Source organism: Somniosus microcephalus, chromosome 15 (assembly GCF_052327205.1).
Source record: "Somniosus microcephalus isolate GS21.2 chromosome 15, FLI_Smic_1.0, whole genome shotgun sequence".
Taxonomy (NCBI): Eukaryota; Metazoa; Chordata; class Chondrichthyes; order Squaliformes; family Somniosidae; genus Somniosus; species Somniosus microcephalus.
This window is the reverse complement of record NC_141001.1, coordinates 30,533,467-30,554,087: the sequence shown is the minus strand read 5'-3', so window position 1 is coordinate 30,554,087 and position 20,621 is coordinate 30,533,467. Positions and strand designations below refer to the sequence as shown.

At 43.3% G+C, this 20,621-nt stretch overlaps 1 protein-coding gene across 7 annotated transcripts in view; it reads right to left on the bottom strand.

Annotated features, from left to right (window-relative positions):
* Positions 1 to 20,621, bottom strand: part of atg13 (ATG13 autophagy related 13 homolog (S. cerevisiae)) — a 108,411-nt gene that overhangs the window by 13,214 nt on the left and 74,576 nt on the right. For 5 of the 7 annotated variants that reach the window (XM_086007609.1, XM_086007611.1, XM_086007612.1 and 2 more), the window contains 3 exons: positions 12,013 to 12,129; positions 4,296 to 4,435; positions 2,606 to 2,723 (listed from right to left, as the gene is read on the bottom strand). In XM_086007609.1, coding sequence (XP_085863735.1) covers positions 2,606 to 2,723; positions 4,296 to 4,435; positions 12,013 to 12,129 — 375 coding nt within the window. The remainder of the gene's footprint in view (positions 1 to 2,605; positions 2,724 to 4,295; positions 4,436 to 12,012; positions 12,130 to 20,621) is intronic. The other 2 variants (XM_086007614.1, XM_086007615.1) reach the window with 1 other exon arrangement.

The window sequence follows — 20,621 nt, the reverse complement described above, 5'->3', positions numbered from 1 at the left end:
GTGGTGGTATAAATTTGGAACTCTCTTCCGCAAACGGCAATTGATGCTAGGCCAATTGTTAATTTTAAATTTGAGATTGATGGACTTTTGTTAACCAAAGGTATTAAGGGATATTGGGCAAAAGCAGATATATGGAGTTAGATCACAGATCAGTCATGATCTCATTGATTGGCGGAACCGACTCGAGGGGCTAAATGGCCTACTCCTGTTCCTATCTATCCTTGATCCCCCTATTTCTCATCTACACCTGCCCCTCAGCGACGTCAGGTTCCACATGTATGCGGACGACACCCAGTTCTACCTCACCACCACCTTCCTCGACCAATCCACTGTCTCGAAGTTGTCATGCTGCTTGTCTGACATCCAGTACTGCATGAGCAGAAATCTCCTCCAACTAAATCTTAGGAAGACCGAAGCCATTGTCTTCGGCCCCAGCCACAAACTCCGTTCCCTAGCCACTGACTCCATCCTTCTCCCTGGCCACTGTCTGAGGCTGAACTAGACCGATTGCAACCGTGGCATCCGACCTGACCCCCGAGATGAGCTTCCGACCACATGTCTGCTCCATCACCAAAACCGCCCACATCCAACCCAGCCTCAGCTCAACTGCTGCTGAAACCCTCAACCATGCCTTTGTTACCTCTAAACTTGACTATTCCAATGATCTCCTGGTCAGCCTCCCATTTTCCACCTTCCATAAACTTGAGCTCATCCAAAACTCTGCTGTCCATATCTTAACTTGCACCAAGTCCCATTCACTCGTCACCCGGTGCTCGCTGACCTACAGTGGCTCCTGGTCTGGCAATGCCTCGATTTAAAAATTCTCATCCTTGCTTTCAAATCCCTCCATGGCCTTCCCCCTCCCTATCTCTGCCACTTCCTCCAGCCATACAACCCTTTGAAATCTCTACTATCCTCCAATTCTGGCCTCTTGCACATCCCTGATTTTAATTGCTCCACTATTGGCAGCCGTGCCTTCAGCTGCCGAGGCACCAAGCTCAGGAATTCCTTCCCTAAAGCACTCTGCCTCTCTTCCTTTAAGATGCTTCTTAAAACCTACCTCTTTCACCTGTCCTATGTGACTCAGTGTCAAATTTTGTTTGAAAATTCTCCTGTGAAGTGCCTTGGGACATTTCACTACGTTAAAAGCACTATATAAATACAAGTTGTAATTGTTGTTGTAGCGGTGTTAAAGATGGTGAAGAGCACCGACTCTCATCAATGATTTGAGTTCAGGTGTCGGGGGAACTGTCAGCAAGTTGGCAGATGATATAAAGATGTGTGCGGGTGGACCTTAGATGAGAAAAACAGAATGCAGAGCGATCTAGATGTGACAGGGGAATGGGCCTGTATTTGACAGTTATCTTAATACAGATAAATGTAGCATAATGCACTTGGGGAGGGGATAATGCCAAACATATGTATATCATGCTTAGGGGAAGAACCTGTGTGTTATATACAAGTCTCTGAACTAACCAGTGCTGTGAGGCTATTGCAAAATCAGATAGAGTGTTAGGATGCATTACCAGGACAATTAAACAAAAAACAAGAAATATTATCTGTCCTTGTGCAAGGCCTTGGCCAGGTCACATTTAGAATACTATGTTCAGTTATGGTCTCCTCACATGGTGGGCAGTATAGAAGTCCTAGAAAAGTTTCAGTGGAGGACCACTGGATTGATAACCTAGTTTAAGGGCCATCAGTTACCATGATCTGCTTAAAGAACTGGAGCTTTAGACTCTAGAAAAGTGTAGACTTTGAGGAGATTTGATTGAGGTCTTTAAAATAATGTAAGGATTAGACTCGGTTCATATGGATGAGCCATTTGAGCTAGATAGGTTAGAGAGCCAGGGGACATAGTATGTTTCCTAAGCATAGAACTAGTTTACATGTTAGGAGGTACTTCTGTTTGCAGAGAGTTGTTGACCTCTGAAAGAAGCTGCCAACAAATGCAGTGAATACAGCTTTACTGCAAGCATTCAAAAGGGAGCTGAACGAGATGCTGAATGTGGCCATCATAACCTCATATAGAAGGTAGGTAGGTATTGGCTGGGGGGGGGGGGGGGGGAGATGTATTCCAGTCACTGTGGTCTCCTGGAATTGGCTTGATTACCTTCAGGGATCAGAAGGAATTTTCCATAATTTCTTTCCCCAAAATGAACTTGTGTTTTTTTCCTCTCCCAGAAGATTGCGTAGCTGGGTGGGTTGGGGGCCATGGTGTGCATAAATTGCACCATGACAGCTGGTATTTTCCTGTAGCATTATGTTTGTATGCTAACATACACATCAGAGGCAGTCACTCGAAGACATCACAGATCCTAGGCTCAGTGTGGTGAAACTTCCACATTACAAGGCAATGTGTACTTGTGTAAAAAGAGCGAAGCATTGGCAGAAAATGACCCAAACAACATCACGAGTATTGAACTTCAATTTGAAATGAAGTCACAGGAAGATGTCTTATATAAATTCTCTAGCTAAGTAATTTAGCCCTTTATTACATAAAATCTAAACACATTAGATTCCTAATCTGGGGAAACATGTTCATAATCTGGTGCTCAGAGAAGACAAATCTATTCTACTGGACATGCTATGCATGGAGTCATACCTGATTGGCTGGTTTGTTAACAAATGCTCCCACTTTCCTGGTAAAGGTGGTCTCCAGCACATCCTGTGGTGATCTGCTCTTCCCCTCACTGCTCTTTGATAACATTTCTGCTTCACCACTTTAAAAAACAAAAAGGGGGAAAACTGATCAGATGGACACGTCAAAGATGTTTGTAAATGGTTTAATTATTTTTTGTTGTGCTCATCTAGATGAGAAATTTCAGTCTGGGTGAATGAACTTCCTGCCCAAACCAAACCAGATGGATTTGGGTAAAACTCTTACTACTTTGACAAACAAGTGTCTTGTTCTAAATTAAGCATCAGCCTTCCACTGGTCTAACCAAGTCTGCCAATTTCTAATTTCTGGGTAGTTCTGCAGTGAAGACTTAAACTCAGAGTTAGATTGAGGCTGCAGGTGTTCATTTTCCTTAAAGCCCTTACCTTTGGCACAGAGGGAGAGGACAGACACTAGTTTCAGCCCCCATTTGGCCTGGATTCAAGAGCAGGTTACAGAGGTGAAAGGACAGTGCTATGACCCTCAATCAGATGTAACCATCTCAACAAAGAACCAAGAATTCAATGCAAGATGTCATCTAACAATTCAGAGAAAACTATTTGTAAACACATTCCATGCACGTAACCTGAAAGGATAATCAGGAAACCTCGCTGCCTCTAAATCGGGCGCTAGGAGTTACGTTGAGAGAATGGACTTCTTCAATTTGTTGAAATAGTTAAACACTGAAGGCAGTTTTGCTGCTTTATGCTGTGACACCAAAACATTCCTTGTAAAATAATTTAGAATTATTTTCAGGGTAGACCATTTATAAATGAAAATATAAGATGTGGAATAAATCTGTTATGTCAGATCTGTAGGTTAAGTGCACAACTGTGGTAAGCAGTTATTCTGTTTCACATTGACTTGATACAAATTATCTTAAATTTTGTGCAAATGCAATTGATCTGGGGGTAGGCTTAGCTGAAGAGTCCTGTACGCGAACTGAAATGTCAGCTGTGGCTCAGTTGGTAGCACTCTCGCCTCAGAATCAGAAGATTGTGGGTTCAAGTCCCACTCCAGAGATGTGAGCACAAAAATCTAGGCTGACACTCTGGTACTGTGGGAGTGCTGCATTGTTGAAGGTGCCGTCTTTCAGATGAGACGCTAAACCGAGGCCCTGTCTGCTCTCTCAGGTGTATGTAAAAGATCCCATGGCACCAACGTTCCCTATAAGCTGTGCAGCTCTCTGCCGGTTCCGTGCAGCAGGGGAGTTAGCCCCGGGGTCCTGGCCAATATTTTTCCTTCAATCAACATCACTAAAACAGATTATCTGGTCATTATCACATTGCTGTTTGTGGGAGCTTGCTTTGCACAAGTTGGCTGCCACGTTTCTTACATTACGACAGTGACTACAATTCAAAAGTACTTAATTGGCTGTAAAGTACTTTGGGAAGTCCTGAGGTTATGAAAGGTGTTATACAAAGGTAAGTCTTTTTTGCTTTTTGAAATCGAGAGGCAGCCTGATTAAAATGAAATTGCCCTGGTTTAGTACTCAGTGTACTTTACACCTTTCCAGGCCAGAGGATTTGGCTGCCCAGTTTCAGTCAGGTTTTCATATCTTTACAAATTTGATTTCAGTTATGCAGAATTCTGCAAGCCCCTCCTTGATCAATCTTACTGTTAATTCTAACTGTACCTGCTAGAAGGAGTTGCTGCCACGTGTTGATTTATGTCTGCCGGATTAAAGGTAGGCATCCTGTCACTGTCAGCCTGGGTACCATGGGCAGGATTTAGAGGCAGAACCGGTATACCTCCTTCTTTGCCAGGAATTACCACCTAGGATAAGAACAGTAGGAATAGGAAAGATTTAAAAACAAATAAATAACTATGGGAGCTTTAACTAAATTGTTAAGATCTGATTCCAGTTGCAGGTGATTGATACATTGTTTAAGCATTAGAGTGGAGCACAATACTACTGGGGTAATATAGAAATACAGATTATGCATTATTAAAATATTTAGTTGTAGCTTTGCTTCATTCTGCCAAGTTTGAATTCTTGTCCTGAATACTATATTCCGGTAACAACATGATGCAGGATGGTCATAGTGTGTTGGTGCACCATGGATTTAGGTTCACACCCAGGATCTCCAACTTGCCTGCACAATTTGGGGAAGCAATGGGCAGGTGTTGGGCACTTGAGCGCAGGAAGGGAGGAAGCGCAGAAACACTGCACTCTTCAATTAATGGGCAATTAACACGGAATCCCAGATGATTCAGGGATCCCTCATTTTCTCACCTCAGCAAGAGCACAAAGAGATGTAAAGAGGAAAAAAAATAACATTCATGGGGTGGGGGGCTGGTTGTAAATGTATACCCTTGATATTAAACCCCAATGACGGGCGGGAGAGGGTGGGGGTTAAACTGTGAAATGTGCACAACACGACCTCATCATTGTTACGGTGACTGATACTGGCACGTCCAAGTGTCCTGCTGTGGAGAGGCGAGATGCTTATTAACATATTTAAATCAGGCTCCTACAGTGCAATCGACAGCCTGATTTGAAATCTGGGTATTGTGAAACTCAGCAGTGAAACGGAGGCGGGAACTGCTGACTCCCAAAGGTATGTGGCCTTGTGAGCCAGGAGCACTCCCTCCAGGCCCCTCAAGAAAAAGCCTTTGGCCTCCTCCAACCCCGATCTCCAGCCACTCCTCCCGATCGCCGACTGAAGCTTCCTCCTCACCCCCTTGCGATTGCCAAAATTCCCCCAATCCAACCTCCCCGATCGACAATCACCACCACCCCTCCGATCGCCAAGGACCTAGCTGAGGCTTCCTACTGCTAGTGTTACTTCCCACCGGCCAGACAGGCTGTTCATTTGGCTGGCTGCTGGTGGGAGGAGGAGCTACAAGATGTAAATGAGGTCCTGCCATTAAGAATAGAATTGAGGGAAGACGACAACAAATGGGGTGAAATGACAAGATGGGTCACTGGGGTGCTTTAATCCCTGGTTCCAAGCTGAATACTTTTGTTTATGGAATCTGAGATCTAGGGTGTGCCACAAAATATTTGAAAAATGTTGGTGTGCAGCTGAATTTGAGGTTGTGCCATGTAAGAAGTATTCATACATCAAGACTGCTTGCTGCCTTTGGTCTGATGTCCATGTTCAGTTCCACCAAAGGTCAGAGGAGGAGTGAAAAAGAAAATAAGAGGGGCAAAGAGAGGGTATGAGAATAGAATGGCAGTCAACATAAAAGGTAATCCAAAAGTCTTCTATAGGCATATAAATAGTAAAAGGGTAGTAAGTGGAGGGGTGGGGCCGATTAGGGACCAAAAAGCAGACCTGTGCATGGAGGCAGAGAGTATGGCTAAGGTACTAAACGAGTACTTTGCATCTGTCTTCACCAAGGAAGAGGATGCTGCCTTATACATAGTGAAGGAGGTGGTAGTGGAGACACTTGATAGGATAAAAATTGATGGAGGTATTAGAAAGGCTGGCTGTACTTAAAGTAGATAAATCACCAGGAGCGAATGGGATGCATCCTAGGATGCTGAGGGAATTGAGGGTGGAAATACTGGCCATAATATTCCAATCCTCCATAGATATGGGGGTGGAGCCAGAGGACTGGAGAATTGCAAATGTTACACCATTGTTCAAAAAAGGGTGTAAAGATAAACCCAGTAACTACAGGCCAGTCAGTTTAACCTCGGTAGTGAGGAAGCTTTTAGAAACAGTAATCAGGGACAAAATGAAGAGTCACTTGGATAGGTGTGGATTAATTAAGGAAAGCCAGCACAGATTTGTTAAAGGCAAATCATGCTTAACCAACTTGATCGAGTTTTTTGATGAGGTAACAGGGAGGGTGGATGGGGGTAATGTGGTTGACGTAGTGTACATGGATTTCCAAAAAGGCGTTCGACAAAGTGCCACATAATAGGCTTGCCAGCAAAGTTGAAGCCCATGGAATAAAAGGGACAGCGGCAGCATGGATATAAAATTGGCTAAGTGACAGGAAACAGAGAGTAGTGGTGAACAGTTGTTTTTCAGACTGGAGGAAGGTATACAGTGGTGTTCCCCAGGGGTCAGGTTCTAGGACCACTGCTTTTCTTGATACATATTAATGACTTGGACGTGGGTGTACAGGGCACAATTTCAAAATTTGCAGATGACGCAAAACTTGGAAATATAGTGAACAGTGAGAAGGAGAGTGATAGACTTCAGGAAGACAGACAGGCTGGTGAAATGGGCAGACACGTGGCAGATGAAATTTAACACAGAAAAGTGTGAAGTGATACATTTTGGTAGAAAGAATGGGGAGAGGACATATAAACTAAATGGTACAATCCTAAAGGGGGTGCAAAAACAGAGAGACCCAGGGGTATGTGTGCACAAATCGTTGAAAGTGGCAGGGCAAGTTGAGAAAGCAGTTAAAAGGGCTTACGGGATCCTGGGCTTCATAAATAGAGGTATAGAGTACAAAAATGTGAAAATTATGAACCACCTGTATTAAACACTGGTTCGGCCCCAACTGGAGTACTGTGTCCAATTCTGGGCACCACACTTTAAGAAGGATGTGAAGGCCTCAGAGAGGGTGCAGAAAAGATTTACGAGAATAATTCCAGGAGAAGCTGGGGTTGTTCTCCTTGGAACACAGAAGATTGAGAGGAGATTTGACAGAGATGTTCAAAATCATGAGGTGTCTGGACAGAGTAGATAGAGAGAAACTGATCCCATTGGCAGAAGGGTCAAGAACCAGAGGACACAGATTTAAGGTGACTCGCAAAAGAATCAAAGGTGATGCAAGAAAAAACTTTTTTACTCGGCGAGTGGTTAAGATCAGGAATGCACTTCCTGAAAGGGTGGTGGAGGCAGACTCCATCTTATTTTTCAAAAGGGAGTTGGATAAGTATCAGAAGGAAAAAAATTTGCAGGGCTACGGGGAAAGGGCGGGTGAGTGGGACTAGCTGAAGTGTTCTTCCAGAGAGCCGGCACGGGCTCGACGGGCTGAATGGCCTCCTTCCGTGCTGTAACCATTCTATGATTCTACCTACACTTGTGAATCTATTTTTTATTTTCTAACCTTCACATGTGAAAGTACAGATCTGTTCTGACATGCACATTTCTGTGTTGTCATGTTCATGCACTGAGTAGAAATGAGATTTAAAAAAAGTGAGTGACAAAGCACATCAAAAGCCACATTGAACTGTGTGTCTGACTACGTTATGTGTTTGTTGTAGCTACAGTGAGGATAATACAAAGCATGATGGTATTACTTGGTACTGTTTCATTGTTTTAGAAATTGTTGAATTATTTTTCTCATTTTTAATTACTAAGGAAATTGCAATTTTTTAAACAAAACCATTAAAAATGACTGGAATTTTGTTCACAATGCCGCTGACAAAAAAAAGTGTCATAGGTTACATTCCTTTCCTCGCTAACCTACTTTTCTCTTTCAGATCTGACACGTGCTGTGCATTTCCACCATCATCTGTATTTAAGATTCCTAGAATGAGAGCTTTTCATTATCACAAACTATGGATTCTATCCCTCCTGACTCATTACCACTGATTAGGGATAGATGCTACTAACCGAGGAGTCTTCATCATCCCCAATAAACTGACTCTTCATTCCAAGTACCCCATTTATTACCAAATGAAGAATTCAAACTGAGTAACTAATAGAGGAACCAGAGGAAATACTCTGCATTTGGGAAGATAAATACTTGGACATGGGATTAATTTATTTGCACCACTAACATGGTGGAAGCTCATAACATTCACACCTACCAGAGCCTTTAAAAGCAGAATGAAAATAAAAGAGGTAAATGAGTGTGCAGTATCAATGGTACTTAATAGTTGAATGAAATCAAGAGCTACAACTTCAATGATTAGGTACAAGATAAAGAGTCCAAATGCATTTGTCCACAGGATCAGAGAGATTCAATTTGTTTTAAAAAAAATTAGAAATTAGAAATTTAAAGACAGGCACATTTCTGGTTTAGGGCTTCCTGCACCCCCAAAGCATACCACTTATCCATTCTTTGTGCCATTCAAGGATAAACAGTTAACAAATCATATTTTATACTCTGAAAGCAACAGCACCTGAAAGGAGACAACAAGGCAGTGGGCATGAGAACATGAAGCATGACATGTAAATATAGTCCAAGTGTCAAATAATTGCATAGAAGGACTGAACACTGCACACAATCATCCCAATATACAGATCAATCACAATCTACGGCAGTTAATGGGTGCTATGACAATCAGCAATGATCAAAGTCTGAACTAAACTTTATTATTCCAATGTGCTGTGCTCAATATTTTGAAAGAACTATGTAGGTGCAGTGGAAGGGAGTCATGAGTGTAAATCGGTGAACTTTTATTGCCTGTTGTTACTGGTACTATATTTGCAAAATGTTACGCCACTCATTAAACCAGTATATTATAGGTAATTATACTTTACTTAAAAGGGAAAGAAAAGTTTAAAGACAGCACCATTTCACTTAAAGTATTTCTGCACAGTATGTTGAACATATATTTGGTTATAAAAAGAATCAAATTCCTTATCCTTACAGAAACTCTTCAATTCATGTCTAATTTCCAGGGCATTTGTGATATTGTTGACAGGGAACCATACTGGAGAAACCCTATGGAAATCAATGGGGCTGTGACTTTGAACTGGTCCAAGAGCCAATCTGGAGCAAGCATGTTACCAGTTGGGTACTCGGCATACTGTGGTTTGAACTGGTCAGGATTTCTTTTTGGGTTAGTGTGAAGTCACAACCTCATTGATTTCAATTTAGCTATTCTGCGAAGCAGAGGCGGAGGAGCAAGGATATCCAACATGGTGGGTTTCCATGAGGGCAAGGCATTTTACATTTACGCAAAAAGTCGCTCAATTGTGCCCTATATTTGCCTCTGTGTATTAATTTTAGTGATGCAGTAGGTGCGATTATAAAGTGATGTATCTAGTTTTATATTCCCATCTGCATTTTGCTAAAATTAAGAGGAAAAATAGTCCCTTTTTTTCCCCAATGTAAAATGGGGGAGTACTCAATAAAAAGTACTCCTCCCTTTGACATTCAGTCTCCTTTAATGAACCAGTGACTACACTGAACTTACTGCTTTATAAATTGTTTGTTGTTGTTGGTTGTACACTTTACCCTTTAAGACTTGTTCAAAATCACTCGCCATTGAAAGTTTTCCATCATATTTTAAATAACCTCTTCTCTCTAGAAAATGCTAACTTCTGTGTTTATTTGCATCTTTGCACTCTTACTTTGCATAAAGATATTAAACACAAAGGAATAACAATATAGTGCAGTACAGAACAAACCGTAAGGAAGTACCGTAATTTCACCAAAATAACCTTCAAGGGCATCACTGTATGTAAAAATAAAAAAGACGGATACATTGAGCTAGTATTCTGTTTTACTGAGGCCATGGCAAGTTTCAATTTCTCTATAGTCAATCAAGTAAGTTCATCGAATCATACAGCACAGGAGGCCGCCATTCGACCCATCGTGCCTGTGCTGGCTCTTTGAAAGAGCTACCCAATTAATTCCACTCCCCCGTTATTATATCCAATTCCCTTTTGAAAGTTACTACGGAATCGGCTTCCACCACCCTTTCAGGCAGTGCATTCCAGATCATCATAACTCTGCGTAATTTTCTTTCCCCCTGGTTCTTTTGCCAATTATCTTAAAAGTTCTTAAAAATAGAAAAGGGCGGAGGCCATGTTTCTGCATAAGCTTGAGTACATAGCGCTTATTGTAGAAAGTACCACCACTGCAGCAATTAGCAACACAAAGCCAACATATCAAGGTACAATCAGGAATAACAACAGAAATGCTGGAAAAACTCAGCAGGCCAGGCAACATCCATGGAGAGAAAATAGAGTCAACGTTTTGGGTCAAACCCTTTGTCAAGACTGAAGGCCAAGCTGGGAGAGAACAAAAGAGAAGTGAAGAAACATTAAGAGACTCCCACGCCTACCTGGACTACACTTCCTCCCACCCCGCCTCCTGTAAGGACTCTATTCCATTCTCCCAGTTTCTCTGTCTCCGCCGCATCTGCTCAGACGATGCCACCTTCCACACCAGTGCTTCCGACAGGTCTTCCTTTTTCCTCAATTGAGGATTCCCCTCTACCGTGGTTGACACGGCCCTTGACTGTGTCCGTTCCATCTCCCGCACTTCTGCCCTCACCCCTGCCCCTCCCGGAACCACGATAGGGTTCCCCTTGTCCTCAACTTTCACCCCATCAGCCTCCACATTCAACAGATCATCCTCCGCCATTTCCGCCACCTCCAATGTGATCCCACCACCAAACGCATCTTCCCCTCCTCTCCCCTTTCAGCATTCCGTAGGGACCGCTCCCTCCGAGACACCCTAGTCCACTCCTCTATCACCCCCAGCACCCCTTCCCCTTTGCCCGGCACCTTCCCGTGCAAGCGCAGGAGATGCAACACCTGCCCTTATACCTCCCCCTTCCCACTGTCCAGGGCCCCAAACACCCCTTCCAGGTGAAACAGCGATTTACTTGTACTTCTTGCAATCTAGTATACTGTATTCACTGCTCACGATGTGGTCTCCTCTACATTGGGGAGACCAAACGCAGATTGGGTGACCACTTTGCGGAACACCTCCATTCAGTCCGTAAGGGTGACCCCGAGCTTCCGGTCGCCTGTCATTTTAATTCACCGCCCCATTCCCACTCAGACCTCACTGCACTCGGACTCTTGCATTGTTCCATGGAAGCTCAACGTAAGCTCGAGGAACAGCGCCTCATCTTCCGATTAGGCACTTTACAGCCTTCCGGGCTCCATATCGAGTTCAACAATTTCAGATCATAACCTCGGTCCCCATTACATTTTTACTTATTTTTTTATCCACGCCTTTGTTTTGGCCCTTTCCCCCCGCCCTTTTTTCCCCTCTCCCACATGGCAGCTGTCTCATTCTGCCAGCACATTTCACACCTAATCTAGAGCCGTCTTTTGTCTCCACTAGTCCTATCACCATCTCGTCTCGTTTTGAATACCTCAATGTTTCTTCACTTCTCTTTTGTTCTCTCCCAGCTTGGCCTTCAGTCTTGACAAAGGGTTTGACCCGAAACGTTGACTCTATTTTCTCTCCACGGATGCTGCCTGGCCTGCTGAGTTTTCCCAGCATTTTCTGTTGTTATTTTGGATTTCCAGCATCTGCAATATTTTGCTAAGGTACAATCAGGGTTTTATTTACTGCTTTCTAATTGACACACAAAAAAACCTGTTGGTCAGGGTTATATTCAGTAGTGTTTTTTTTTCTGCCATTGAAATTACAGTACCTTTTAAAAAATATAGTAAGCTGCATTGGTTACAAATGAGTCTCTGGATCAAGTAATGTTGAGTTTAACCAAGCATGAATCTTTGATTTACCTGATGAGGACGAGCAGTATTTACACCAGCAGTTAAGGCTGCTGGGCAACAGACTAGGTCAGCTGAACCACCACCGAGAGTAGCAAAGGGCTGATAGGAAAGACGTGAGCTGTAGAGCTGGGAGAAGGAAGAAGGGCACAGAAAATAGATACAGATACTAAATAGTAATCAGATTGATGCACATATCTGGAACAAGAGGGAAACAAAGGAATAGCATCATCAGAAAAATCACACGTATAGCAAAAGTCACAACACTTATGAAATTTGAGAGTTTGAATTTTGATATTTTAGTTTAGCTACTATTCCAAAACTATGGAATATTTATCATGTTTCTCCATGGATTTTTACCAAAACCTAGTGTCGCCCATGGAGGGAGGGGGGTTTCTCATGCACATGGTGTCATTCCACCATGTTAATTCCCCCTGCTTTACAATTGCATTTCTTTCTTCCCTGCCACTCTCCCACCCCTGTACTAAAGCCGTGGCTTCATCTCTCTTCAGTTGGTAGAGGCTAACTTTATGAACAAAATAACTCATCACAACAGACTGAGGCGCCAGGAGGCTTGCAAACTCCTGACGAAAAGCTGCCGAGATGCAATTTTCTCTTCCTTCCAGGAAACGATGTGACATATGCCCACCTGGCACCTAAATCCATTCCCCAACCAAAGAGAAATTTTGCCAGAACCCTGGCCTCATTTCATTTCCATGAAAAAGTTTCTACAATGCAGAGATGAGATGTAGAACATTTGAGTGACTATTGTGCCAAGAGGTTGCACTGCTGACTCTGACATCTGGTGCACCAAAATGACTTCTGGATAGAGACTGTTGTCTGTTAGTTGGCTTCTTGATGATGCATCTGTATTTCTAGCAAACTTTCCTCCACCAAAAAAGGAAAGTCCTGGTGTAGTCTTTGCTCCAATGAAAGGATCTGGGACTTTTGATGGTTGACCGAGAGGCTCAACTCTGCTCCAGATCATATGTTCGACTGTTCTCCAGGCTTCTTCCTCCCCAGTGAGTTCTCTCGATTACAGACATATGTGCAAATAAGTAGATTTTTCCCCCAAAAAAGACTGCAGTTAATTAACTGGTAATGATGAAGCATAATACCATCATTACCTAAAACCAGAGACTTTTCTTTGATTGCTATGCAAAAAATCTTTAAAGGACTTAGCTAGTGAATGTTGACAGTATTTAGTATCCTGAAATTCAGAGTAAGCCAGAATGCCCCTCCGATATGTTTATCTATTGTCGCCTTTAAAGCAGAAGGAAACATCAATGCCAAGGAAGTGGTTTTTGCTGAAACATCAAATCATAATAATCTTTCTGATGCTACTTCAATGGGGAAGTGGTTGTGGAAGACAATGACTTGTGGGCAGGAGGCTCATTCAACGACTTGCACACCACTTCCCAGAGCTGTTTGAGTAGATGGACCACAGTGAGCTGCTTGCTTGTTCTCTTCAGTCAGAAAATGGTACCTGGGCAAAGGACACCTCGGGGACCATCCCCTCCACCTCCCCCAACCACCACCCACACCGTGCCAAAATAATAGAATAAAGCTCGACAGGAAACAGTTAGAGTCAACAGGAGCAGCCAGGTGCTTTGATGCAGCCAAAATGGCACATACATGTGGTAGCTTCAATAATGTGGATGGAACAAAAATCAAACCTGATTTTATGAGGGTTAGAGAACAATGTCAATTCAAAAAACCTAAGATGCAATTTTATCAAAATACTTTTCTTCCACACTGAATCAATAATAGTCTATTGCTCCACAGCACCTGATAAAAGCAGACAGTACCTCATGCAAAATCTTCTGGTATGAGTCTGCCAAATCCACAACCACGTCTCATCGATTGGAGAGCGGTCAATCATTTCAAGTTCCAATCAAACCCAACAAGGAAGGAATTTGTTTTTACTTTTACACTGTTACTTTACACTGTTGATATTTTCTTTTCGCTTGCTTTACTTATCACAAGGGACAGCAGGGGCAACCAGAGGAGGGAAGGTACCCTTTAGAGATTAGTTTACCACCATTGTTAACTTTTGTTGAATATTTAGAACACTTTCTGCTGTCAGTCTTGGCTCAATGGTAGCACTCTTGCCTCTGAGACAGAGATTTGAGCACATAATCTAGGCTGTCACTTCCATGTAGTACTGAGGAAATGCTGCAATGTCAGGGATGTGATGTAAAACCCTTTCAGGTGGACCATAAAAGATCCCATGAAACTATCGGAAGAGAAGCAGAGGAGTTCACCCGGTGTCCTGACCAACATTTATCCCTCCACCAACATCACGAAAAACAGATTATCTGGTCATTTAACCTATTGCTGTTTGTGGGACCTTTCTGTGCACAAATTGGCTGCTGAGTTCCCCTACATAAGTGACTGCACTTCAAAAGTACTTCATTGGCTGTAAAGCGCTTTTGGATGGCCCAAGGTCGTGAAAGACGCTATATAAATGCAAGTTCTTTCTTTCAAACATACAGCCAAAGGTCAACAATTCTACTGTAGAATACATCGTCTCCTGTGTACCAACAGTTGCTCCATGCTTTATATATGCCACCGTGGCAGTTTTTTGATATAATGGGCAAGGGAAAATGAAGAATAGGTTGATACTTAATCTAGAATCTATGGGGGAAGAAATTCAGTATCGCCCCATTTGGGGCGCGATTATCGACCGGAGCGTAAAGTTTAGCGCCTGGCGCTAATTATCGCCTCCAACTGCAAACTTGGCTTTTATCGCCCCTGGAGGTGCTTGGAGCGCTAAATCAGGCGCTACACACCTGTCTTAAGGCGCAAAGGCCGAGGAGCGAGGTGCTAACTCAGAGCGCTGGCGAAGCTCATGTGATGTCAGTCAGCAATGGAACAGACACACTGGCGCCGGCCAGTTCTTAAAGGGGAGGGTCGATCTTGCTCTCCATCCACAGCCTTAAATCTAGGCCTGGAGAGACCTGTGCATCAAATCTGTTGGAAAGAACAACGGAGAGGCCCAGGGAAAGAACGGACAGTGCAGCCCCTAGTCTCTTCTAAAATCGATGCAAGGAAGATCAAATAAAAAAGAACCTGCAAAGTGCTGCTCAGTACCAAAAACTCCTCAACACAGCTTTGAATATCTCCTGCAGTCTCTCTCTCTCTCACTCAGAATGCGTGGTGAAAACATTTCACTGACAAAAAAAGGCAGGAAGCGGTCGTCTTTAAATAGCGCTCCCCCAATCACTTCCCAACTGCAAAACGCTCCCCTCAACCTGTCGTTACTAGCGGCAGGCGGTAAGACAGGGGGCACCACTCAATATCCGGTCCGGGGCGCTACACGCTTGACTGACGTCACGATCTGCGGGCGCAGGAGATTGTGGCAATAGTGTTTAACGCCACCGCAAAATGTTTAGTCAATTTTGTGAGCAGCGCAAACATCGGCGCTCCCGGGCGCTAGTTGCTTTGCGCCCCATTAGCGCCTTCTTAAGGCGCTAATGGGAGGCGCAAACCAACCGAATTTTCCCCCTATGTACCCAGGAGTATATTCCTTCTTCTAATATTGAAGTTGGCCAGATGAAGTATTGACATGACACCACACTTGCTCACTGTTGCCATCTCATCGGACACATCTGCAGACCTTGATCTGCACTGAGAATGTAAACAACATGATCGTGTCTTCTTAAAGTCATCTCTTTTGAATTACTAGTCCAGTAACATAACCACTATACTATCGAACTCGGTAATCGGAAACCCGGTTCGATAATTAAAAAATAGGAATAACATGGGAAGATGTAACCGAGTTTCAGATAGGTGAAAAACGTTTATGCTTTATGTTTTTAGCACAGGGAGACTATGGTATCCATTAAAAAAAAAATTAAGATAGGTGAAGAGTAAAAGTCACGAATGCAGGCTTGAAACGAGAAAATTGAAAATGTGATACATCAGGAAGTAGCGACAGGTAACACCAAGCATGCGTTTTAAAAATCTGCGGACTGCAGGAAGAACAATAGACTGAGAGCAGTAAAGAATTCCACATATAGGAGTTTAGGAAAGAATGAGTTTTGAGTGGTTTTGATTTCAATATGATTAAGAGAAAGCACACAAGATGGCATTTTTGTAGCTTAGCAGTAACGAGAGGAAAGCACAGAAGTGCACCGACTACAGTGGTGTGGATAAGACAGAGAAAGACAAAAAAATTGCAACAGAGAGACTGAAGAGAAAGCGCTTATCAGACGCTAAGCTAAGCTTTTTCTTATATTTCATTTATACTCCTGGACAGAATACAAGAGAAGTGGTGATAGCGCCTGCTCAGAGATGGGAGCAATAATCAAGTTTTGGACAGCCTCCACCTGGCTTTATAAAGAGTTAGGAGTTACTGTTTGGATAAAAAGTGTTCGGTACAGAAGAGGAAATCAAGTTTCTTGGAAAAAAGCTATTGGGAGCAGCAGCGAGAACGGACCTCAACAGGCAACATCGAAAGTGACGTCAGAGATTAAAAGTGACGTCGGCACAAGGGAAGGAGCGGATTGGTAAGTAGGACCTAGTAAGTATTGCTACAGTCCAGTCGTTAAAGTAAAAGTAAGGTCTCTAGTTTAGAGTAAGTAGTGTTTAAAGTGAAGTAAGGTCCCTAGTGTATTTAATATTGTTTAATTTAAAGGAAGTAAAGGGAGTAAATTAAGGGTAGGGCATGGCAGGGCAGCTCGGCAGCTTGGAGTGCTCCTCCTGTGCTATGTCAGAAGTCAGGGACACTTTCAGTGTCCAGGGCGAACACGTGTGCAGGAAGTGTCTCCAACTGCAGCTACTCGAAATCCGCGTTTTGGAGCAGGAGCTGCGGCTGGAGTCACTGTGGAGCATCCGTGAGGCTGAGATCTTTGTGGATAGCACGTTTAACGAGGTGGTCACACCGCAGATAAAGAGTGCACAGGCAGACAGGGAATGGGTGACCGCCAGACAGAGTAAAAGAACTAGGAAGGTAGTGCAGGAGTCCACTGGATCCATCTCCCTCTCCAACAGATTTTCCGTTTTGGGTACTGCGGGGGGAGATAGTTTCTCAGGGGAATGCAGCAAGAGCCAAGTCCATGGCACCACGAGTGGCTCAGCTGCACAGGAGGGGAGGAAAAAGAGTGGGAGAGCAATAATGGTAGGGGATTCTATCGTAACGGGAACAGATAGACATTTCTGTGGCCACAGACGTGACTCCAGGATGGTATGTTGCCTCCCTGGTGCCAGGGTCAAGGATGTCACTGAGCGGCTGCAGGACATTCTGAAGGGGGAGGGTGAACAGCCAGAGGTCGCGGTCCATATCGGTACCAATGACATCGGTAGAAAGAGGGACGAGGTCCTGCAAGCAGAATACAGGGAGCTAGGAAATAAATTAAAAAGCAGGACCTCAAAAAGGTAGTAATCTCAGGATTACTCCCAATGCCACGTGCTAGCGAGAGCAGAAATAGGAGAATAGACCAGATGAATGCGTGGCTGGAGAGATGGTGTAGGAGGGAGGGATTTAAATTCCTGAGGCATTGGGACCGATTCTGGGGAAGGTGGGACCTGTACAAGCTGGACAGGTTACACCTCAGCAGAAACGGGACCAACATCCTCGCAGGGGCGTTTGCTAGTGCTGTTGGGAAGGATTTAAACTAGTTTGTCAGGGGGCTGGGAACCTAAGTGTGGGCCCAGAACGGAGAGAAACAAAGCTGGAAGTGCAAGTTAGAAAAGTAGTCAGCAAAACTAGTAGGGAGCAGAAACAAAGGCCAACAGTAAAGAGGGTCAAAGTGCAGAAAAATATTAAACAGGCAAAGTTGAAGGCACTTCATCTAAATGCACATAGCATTTGCAACAAGGTGGATGAATTAATGGCACTAATAGAAGTAAATGGGTATGATGTAATTGCCATTACAGAGACATGGTTGCAGGGTAACCAAAGCTGGGAACTGAATGATCCAGGGTATTCAACATTTAGGAAGGACAGACAAAAAGGAAAAGGAGGTGGCGTAGCTCTGTTAATAAGGGATGAGATCGGTACGGTAGAGATAAAAGATCTTGGCTTGGCAGATCGTGATGTAGAACTGGAATCAGTTTGGGTGGAGCTAAGAAACAGCAAAGGGCGGAAAACATTGGTGGGAGTTGTGTATAGGCCACCAAACAATAATGGTAATGTAGGGCACAGTATCAATCAAGAGATTAAAAGTGCATGTGACAAGGGCAATATGGTAATCATGGGGACTTTAATCTACATATTGACTGGGCAAATCAAATTACCACTAATGGTGTGGAGGACAAATTCTTGGAATGCATGTGAGATGGTTTCCTGGATCAGTTTGTGGAGGAACCAACCAGGGAACAGACTATTCTGGATCTGGTACTGTGTAATGAGAAAGGGCTAATTAATAATCTTGTGGTAAAGGGGCCTTTAGGGACAAGTGACCATAATATGATGGAATTTTACCTTAAGTTTGAGAGTGATGTTGTCCAATCTGAAACTAAGGTCTTCAATCTAAACAGAGGAAACTACAAGGGTATGAGGGACAAGTTGGCCATGGTAGATTGGGAGACTACACTAAAAGGTGTGAAGGTGGACATACAATGGCTAACATTCAAGGAAATAATGCATAATTTGCAACAAACATATATTCCTCTAGGGCATAAAAACCCAAAAGGAAAAGTGATCCAACCACGGCTAACAAAAGAAATTAAAGCTAGTATTAAGTCAAAAGGAGGAAGCTTATAAAGTTGCCAGAAAAAGCGATCAGCCTGAGGATTGGGATCTTTTTAGAAATTAGCAAAGGGGGACCAAGAAATTGATAAAGAAAGGGAAAATGGAATATGAGCACAAACTAGCGAAAAATATAAAAACGGATTGTAAAAGCTTCTATAGGTATGTGAAAAGGAAAAGACCGGTGAAGGTAAATGTAGGTCCTTTACAGTCAGAGACAGGAGAATTTATAATGGGGAATGAGGAAATGGCAGAGAAATTAAATAAATACTTTGTTTCTGTCTTCACGGAGGAAGACACAAAACTTCCCAGAAATACGAGAAAGCCAAAGGTGTGCCGAGAATGAGGAACTTAGAAATTATTAGTAAAAAAACAGTACTAGCAAAATTAATGGGACTAAAAGTCGATAAATCCCAAGGACTGGATGACCGACATCCTGGGGTTTTGAAAGAGGTGGCCATTGGGATAGTGGACGCATTGGTTGTCATCTTCCAAAATTCTATAGATTCTGGAACAGTTCCTGCAGATTGGAGGACAGCAAATGTAACCCCGCTATTTAAGAAAGGGGGCGGGGGGGGAAAAGAGAGAAAACGGGGAACTACAGACCTGTTAGCCTCACATCAGTAGTTGGGAAAATGCAGGAATCTATTATAAAGAATGCAATAACTGGGCACTTAGAAACTAATAGTAAGATTGGGCAGAGTCAACATGGATTTATGAAAGGGAAATCCTGTTTGACAAACCTATAGGCGTTCTTTGAGGATGTAACTAGTGGAGTAGACAAAGGGGAACCGGTAGATGTGGTATATCTGGATTTTCAGAAGACCTTCAATAAGGTCTCACACGAGGTTGGTGAACAAAATTAGGGCACATGGAATTGGGGTAATATACTAGCATGGATTAAGAACTGGTTAACAGACAGAAAACAAAGAGTAGGGATAAACAGGTCTTTTTCAGGATGGCAGACTGTGACTAGTGGGGTATCGCAAGTATCGGTGCTTGGGCCCCAGCTATTCACAATCTATATCAATGATTTGGATGAGGGAACTAAATATAACATTTCCAAATTTGCTGATGATACAAAGCTAGGTGGCAGTGTCAGTTGCGAAGAGGATGTGAAGAGGCTTCAAGGGGATCTCAACAGGCTCAGTGAGTGGGCGAGAACATGGCAGATGGAATATAATGTGGATAAATGTGAAGTTATCCATTTTGGTAGAAAAAAACAGAAAGGCAGAGTATTTCCTCAATGGTGAAAGATTGGGGAATGCAGATGCTCAAAGGTGTCCTTGTACATGAATCACTGGAAGTGAATGTGCAGCAAGCCATTAGGAAGGCAAATGGTATGCTGGCCTTCATTAAAAGAGGATTTGAGTACAGGAGTAAAGAAGTCTTACTCCAATTATAAAGGGCATTGGTGAGACCACACCCGGAGTACTGTATACAATTTTGGTCTCCTTACCTAAGGAAGGATATACTTGCCATACAGGGAGTGCAACGAAGGTCCACGAGATTGATTCCTGGGATGGCGGGACTGTCATATGAGAAGAAATGGAGTAAACTAGGCCTGTATTCTCTTGAATTCAGATGAATGAGAGGGGATCTCATTGAAGCATACAAAATTATTACAGGGCTTGATGGGATAGATGCTGGGAGAATGTTTCCCTTAGCTGGGGAGTCTAGAACCAGGGGCCACAGCCTCAGGATAAAGGGTAGGCCATTCAGGATTGAGATGAGAAGAAATTTCTTCACACAGAGGGTGGTGAATCTTTGGAATTCTCTACCCCAGAGGGCTGTGGAAGCTCAGTCATTGGGTATATTCAAAACAGAAGTCGATAGATTTCTGACTAGTAAGGGCATCAAGGGATATGGCAATAAGGCCGGTGAATGGAGTTGAGGCAGAAGATCAGCCATGATCTCACTGAATGGC